At 34.5% G+C, this 6,598-nt stretch overlaps 1 protein-coding gene across 1 annotated transcript; it reads right to left on the bottom strand.

Moving 5' to 3' along the window:
• Window positions 1-1,458: 1,458 nt before the first annotated feature.
• LOC134744547 (uncharacterized) lies at window positions 1,459-4,886 on the bottom strand. Its single transcript, XM_063678372.1, has 2 exons — window positions 4,799-4,886; window positions 1,459-4,234 (listed from the first exon to the last, which is right to left on the bottom strand). The coding sequence occupies exon 2, from the start codon at window positions 4,229-4,231 to the stop codon at window positions 1,592-1,594; it is 2,640 nt and encodes an 879-aa protein (XP_063534442.1). The 5' UTR covers window positions 4,232-4,234; window positions 4,799-4,886; the 3' UTR covers window positions 1,459-1,591.
• Between the last annotated feature and the right edge of the window lie 1,712 nt (window positions 4,887-6,598).

The raw sequence follows: 6,598 nt of genomic DNA, 5'->3' as shown, positions 1-6,598 counted from the left end.
ATGGACGTTGCCGCCGATAATATAACCTTGAAAGCCGTAACAACAACAAGGATTTCAAAAGTAAGGATATATGCCTTTTCATATAATGCCGAGCGAACATGTACACTAAACGCCATTTTGTGCACCAATGAACTGGCTCACTTCGTAGTGTTCGTAGAGGCCCGTCAGATCAGAGCTCGAGCTTGACAATAAATGTGTTTTGAAAACCTAACTTGCTTAATAAACATAACGAAGAGGACAAAACGCCAAACGTGAACTATGCGTCATTGAAGAGTTCCATTCTGATCATCATCAGCAGTTCAACTTTATCAAATGTCACTTTTTAAAATGTAAGTGCTTGATTTGTTGATGAAAATACTAAAATCACTATAATATGTATGCCTATTTAAAGAGTTCCCTCGAAACCTCATGGATCCCATCATCAGAACTGGGTTTTGACTAAAACGGGACCAATCTGTATGACTTTCAATCAAAAAATATATTTTCATAATCGGTCCAGAAATGACGGATATATGGAGTAACAAACATTTAAAAAATAAACATACACCGAATTGATAACCTCCTCCTTTTGAGATTTAAAGGCGGTTAATTGGGTGAATCAACTTTTAAATATCCACATGATGAATTTATGGACTTATTTTTTTTTTCTTATATTCCATATTTCATTATTTTGTTTAAAAGATAATTTTCTATAATTTATAATTATGTATAGAGCAGAGCACTTTTTTCGCGAATTTAGTGAATTTTACTAAAAAAAGTTCACCAGCCTAAATCTGCTGTCCCCTGGACAACTATTTAAAATTATTTTTTTAACAAACCAGACATCAATTATTGTGAAAACAGTTATTTTACATACATTGATTAAACAATATAGTTTCATGTTTTATCTATAAATATGCCAATATCGCCCTGAATTTCACAATATTTCCCCTTATCATGTCCCCAGGACAACTGTGACTTCACAGGATCGGAACTTTTTAATTAAAACGCTATATAGTAATAGTAATGTAACAAAATTCCTCCTGCTACTTGGTTTTGTATTGTGCTATTGTATTTTTAAAACAATATGAATAATTCTGGATGTTAAAACGAAAAAAATAACAATAAGTGATTTTCAATTCAGGGACAACGTAGTTGTCCCAAGGACATATCTGGTTGTCCAAAGGACATTTTAGAGCCTACAATCTTCAGGAAGGTACTAAATAAAACAAATTTATTTAAGTATTAGGAAGCAGTTTTAATATTTCAGCACACCTAACAACATTAAGAATTGTGATAATACAATTCTTAATAATCAACAACTTTAAATCAACTAGTTAACATTTTTTATACTTAGTGCAGTCTTTGACAGTCTCTTTCTTATAATAAAAGATCACAATACGAGTCATATTCAGAGAATAATCTTTAAAAAATCTTAGACTAATTGGAGACCAACAGTTGTTGTTATACCCCTAAAATAAAAATCTTCTGAAAAACATTGGTATCCAATGAAAAACTTAAAATAATATTGACGCCTCTTTTCTAATTAACGTATCTATCGAAAAATTAGTTTTTCTTAACCTAATGGAGATCAACAGTTCCCTACAATAAATTACTTTTCAAAAACATTGGTGTCTATTGGAAACTTAAAATAATTGACACCTCTTTTCAATTGAATTTCCGGATTAGGAAGTTTTTGAACGATGTCTTCATAAGCAACATAGGAGACATCTTTTTCATTGAGGACAAATAGTTTCCCACCTTTAACACATTTCATAAATGTGACTTTAATTTCTCCATCGTCGTCGATATTGCTTTGAGCAATGCATGCGTAAATATGGTATGATTTGCCTTTGGTGCCATAAACTTTGACGAGTAGATAATCACCCATTCCAGGTAATAACTGGTTTTGCCCTGATACTGATGGCTGTGTAGTATTTTTTTCATCATTAGACTCATCAGAAGAACCATACACACAGTTGTAAATACTTTTGTTTGGAGCCTTATGTAGATCAGTAAATAAGATGTCATCCTGTTTTAAAGAAACCAGGGCACTCAAAGGCAAATCATCATCAGTATCATCACTGGATATAATATCATCACGTATGTTGTCTACATCATCAAGTATGTTGTCCTCACACATGTCCACAGGGGATGGAATTATTCTTAAAGTTGGGGTAGGTGAGTAAAACTTTGGATGCAAACAGTCGCACAATCCTCTTGAGCAAAAACAACTCAAATTTCTATACTTTAGTTGGCCACGAATCCTTGAAAAGATTTGGTGCACATCTTTGGTTCCAGGCAGAGGGACAAGATCCTTTGGAATACAATTTTGAACATCGTCAATTTTTTCTTTGATTATATAAAACAATTTGATTTTGCTAGATTCCTTGAGGGCTTGGTAAAATCCAAATGCATCGGTTATGTCTTTTCCAGTTGCTACCTTGTTATCCGCCTCTCTTTTAAGGAATCCCCCAATTCCATCAGCCGCTCCCTTGCCATGACCTGCTTCGAAGAATGACCAGTTAAATGCTTGAAACCCGTAGTCAAATGTTTTTGTACAAGCCAAGAAGAAGTTACCTTTCTGGCGATACTGAGAGAAAGGTCCATCAGAAAAGTAATGGATAGTGTCAATTTCAGGGTAATCTTCAATAATGCTTGTTAGAATCGGATGTAAGTGCGCCCATATTGCAGCAGGTTGATGGATATTGCATGGCGATACAGAGCAAAAAGAAGATACCTTGTAATTTTTGTCTTTGTCGTGCAGGTATACGACAACAGTGTGGAGTGTTATTTGGTTGCGGGATCCACCAAAATGGTGTGCTTGAATTTCTTCATGGCATTTTGCACTATAATTTTCGCTGAAATCAACTAAAATTACGGCTTCGTTTGGTTTAATGTTATCAACACTTTGCCGGAAATTCCTGTACTGGGTTTTCATATTGAAAATATGTTTTTTTAATATTTTCAGATCCTCTTTAAATTTATCTATCATGTTTTGTACCAAATCTTCATTCAATCTTTTAACATTCTTAATAGATTTCATCCTTTTGCCTCCTTTTACATAAATTTCCTCTTCTCTCACCCATTCAAACCATTGCATTTTACCCTTAACATTATCTTCGTTTATTTTTATTTCTCTATCTTGACATTGTACACAAGTACCAAACATACAATCCATTTTATTACTGTCACACACTGTTTCTAGAATCAGTGTACTTGTATCCACCGCATTAATAACTCTTTTCTGCTTTAGAGCCTTTATTTTAGCTGCTGCATTTGCATGTGTTTTACAAAGGCACATATCCCTGCCATCTACTGTTGGTCTGAGTACGTAGAAGGGTCGATGTTTCGTAAAATAGAAATAGGAACATTTTGTCCCTGGATTCTCCAACTTAAACGCTTTGAATAAATTTTTCATTGACTCTAAAAGGAACCGTTTTTGAACTTTTTCTTTTCCTTTAGTGACGGTTTCTTTCTTGCCGGCGGTGTTTCTTGACACATCATCTCTTTGGAAAAAACATTTTACTTTCTTTATTAGTTCCGTTTCACCCTTACATGTTGTCTTTGCTTTAGCGCTTCCTTTTACACCTAAACTGTCCTGTATGATTTGTTTCTTGCGTGATTCATCTACGTTTTCAAATATCTTTCTCAACATCCTTTTCCCTTCTCGTGCCTTTGTTGTCATGTAGTTTTTCTTTATAGCACGAGTTAAAGTTTTGTATTTTTCGTATAATTCATTTTCTGCCACGGTTCTTTTTTCTTTAATTTTATTTAATTCGTTTGCTTTACGATGAGCCCTCTTCTTAAATTTTTCAAATTTTTTTTTCCACATATTGGCTTGGCTTCGTAATTTTAAATTTTCTTTGTACATCTTAGATCTATCTCTACGGATTATTTTCCTTCCCCTTTTTTTGTTCTGTTCAGATTCCAGAGGTGCAAAGGGAGAAGCCGGCGGAGTGGGTACATATTGATCTTGTGGTATATTGATTTCCTGCAAAGTAGACGGAGAACTTGGTGGTGTTTCTTGCAGTATGTTTCGAAGTGCTTTTGATCTCTTTCTTTGTTCTTGTTTACGCAATTTCCATATGGTTCTGCAGTTTTTTTTGTCCTCAGGCTGCATAGCTGATATCGATATTTTGTTTTTATGATAACTTTCTCTTTTTTTTCGCTTCCTTTCAGCCAATTTTTCTGGGTCTGCTTTAAGTCTCTCTCTATAGCGCCTAGATTTTTCCTTCTCCGTCAACCCCATTGCCTAAAATGAAATACGTATTTAATATTGTCTTCGGTTTCCGCGATATCGACTCATGTAAATAAAAACCGGTCAAGTGCGAGTCAGACTCGTGCGCCGAGGGTTCCGTACCAACGGTATTTTTTTTTACAATTTCAATCCATAAATTTAAAAAAAAACAGTTTCATACAGACAGTTTTATTTACATGAAATACGTGTAAGCAAGTTATAACTACGGTAAAGATCCCCGTGATTGAAAAAAAAATGTAATTGTTGATATCTTAAAATTAACCTTATGTCAAAGCGAAAGGTCAAAGACTGGGTATTTACCCTATTTAACATCTTATCACATGTATTTACCCTATTAAAAATCTTATCACATCATTTTTGTCTAACGGACAACCAAAATGTCCCAAGGACAACCAAATCAGTTGTCCGAGTGACTAGTTGTCCGAGGGACTTTTCTAAAACTTTGAACCGTACAATAAAAATTAATGATTTGTTGTGTTTTATTTCACCCTTACCGTAACATATACATATAACAGAATCTAGTACGACATAATTTATTCAAATATATTAAGTACTTACGAATTTGTGCCGGTGGTCCGATGGACAGACAATAAAACCACCCCGCACTCACCAACAGTACCCGACCGACTGACGCCGCGAGTGTCGTTTATTCAAAATGGCGGCTAGACCTATCAGATTACCAGGAAATTAAACTTGTTGTCAAGTGCCTTACTGCGCCATCTACATTTAGATTCCGTAACTAATTTATGGTTGTCCGATGGACCTGCATGACGCGGATAATTTCAAGGGACAAAATTAAAACGCAAGAAATTTATAAACGGTTTAGTACAAATATAAGAAATCGGTGTTTTATTGATGATACTTATCCATAAAAATGATTATGTGTATATGTATATCAATCCCACAATAGTATTTTTTTTCATGATTCAAATTTGTATGGTGCACCGTCGCAAAGGGACAATTTGACGTACTATGAAAACCATCTTTTGGTCTTTCGGACAACCATTAAAAACCGGATAAATTGTAAAAAACACTTCAATGTTTCGTGATGAAATGTTACGTAATATTACTGGGAACAGAATGGAATGCAAATAAAGCTCATTACCTTTATTATAAATTTGTAATATCGATCAGGGACTCTGTACGTTTGATGTTGAACATTAAAAGTTGATTCACCCAATTATTTGCACCAAATAGCCAAGACTGAAAACCACCGAAGTCTTCATGCAGTAGTGCCATCAACATGGAGTTTGGTGTCGATAAATGTGCGGCTATGCATGTACAGCAGGAGAAGGTTGTGAATTCAACAAATATTACAACTTTCTGAGACAATATCTTTCAGATCTAACTCAGTTTGATTTGACTTCATTTGTTTCATTCATTCGACGAAATTAAATGTCAATTGCAAACAATGTTATCGAATGCCGCATTGGCGGTCGTAGCATGCGGTTTCTGAACATGCATAAAAAGCTCATAATATGTGTACAGATGTAGTGCATAATTGTTTTACATCGTATTTTCTCGGAAACGTTCGTATTTGTCATGCTACTTTAGCCAACCTAAGTACTTTTTATACAGAGACTAACCTGAAATAGCAAGACACGTTCGTACGTTTCCGTGAAAATACGATGGAAAATAATTATGCACTAGATCTGTAGATAAAGCAGTGTATACTTGCTTTCAGCTCTTTTCATACACCCGAACTCATATTTTAATGCCTTTTATTTCATTAGGTATGTAGCAGTCACATGTCACATAAACTACTACTAATAACCTAACAAATCCTAACAATTACGACAAAATAAACTAGGGAATCTAAAAGAGGAAAGGAAAACCAAGGAAAAGGTGGATGGACTGTCTAAGAGAGGATATGAAAAGAAAATAGGTGAATGATGAGATGAGATGACGAACGACAGAGCCACTCCAAGTAAATGGGAAAGAGCGAGCGAATGATGAATGATTCGCATATAAACGTTAAAAAGGTAAAATCCAATGGATTGAATATATCTATTAATCACAAACTAGCTTTGAAACATACATAATTTAAAAATGAAAAGAAATGAAAAATTAAAATGAAAACAAACGATAAGCGCCTAGCAATGTCGTTCAGCATTAAATTTTGTGTGACTATATGGTTAGGCGCTAATGAGTTTATTCAGTAAAGAACTTCTAGACTAGTTGAGACGTTTTTCGATATAAAAAGAAAAAAAACAGGCCAAGTGCGAGTCGAACTCGCGCACGAAGGGTTCCGTACCATTACGCAAAAAACGGCAAAAAAATCACGTTGCATGGGAGCCCTACTTAAATATTTATTTTATTCTGTTTTTAGTATTTGTTGTTATAGCGGCAACAGAAATA

The sequence above is a fragment of the Cydia strobilella genome, chromosome 10 (assembly GCF_947568885.1).
Source record: "Cydia strobilella chromosome 10, ilCydStro3.1, whole genome shotgun sequence".
Taxonomy (NCBI): domain Eukaryota; kingdom Metazoa; phylum Arthropoda; class Insecta; order Lepidoptera; family Tortricidae; genus Cydia; species Cydia strobilella.
This window is presented reverse-complemented; position numbering and strand designations above follow the sequence as displayed.

What these genes read in the sequence shown, in the direction of transcription:
- LOC134744547 (XM_063678372.1), bottom strand. Translation starts at nt 4,231, where the DNA reads ATGGGGTTGACGGAGAAGGAAAAATCTAGGCGCTATAGAGAGAGACTT.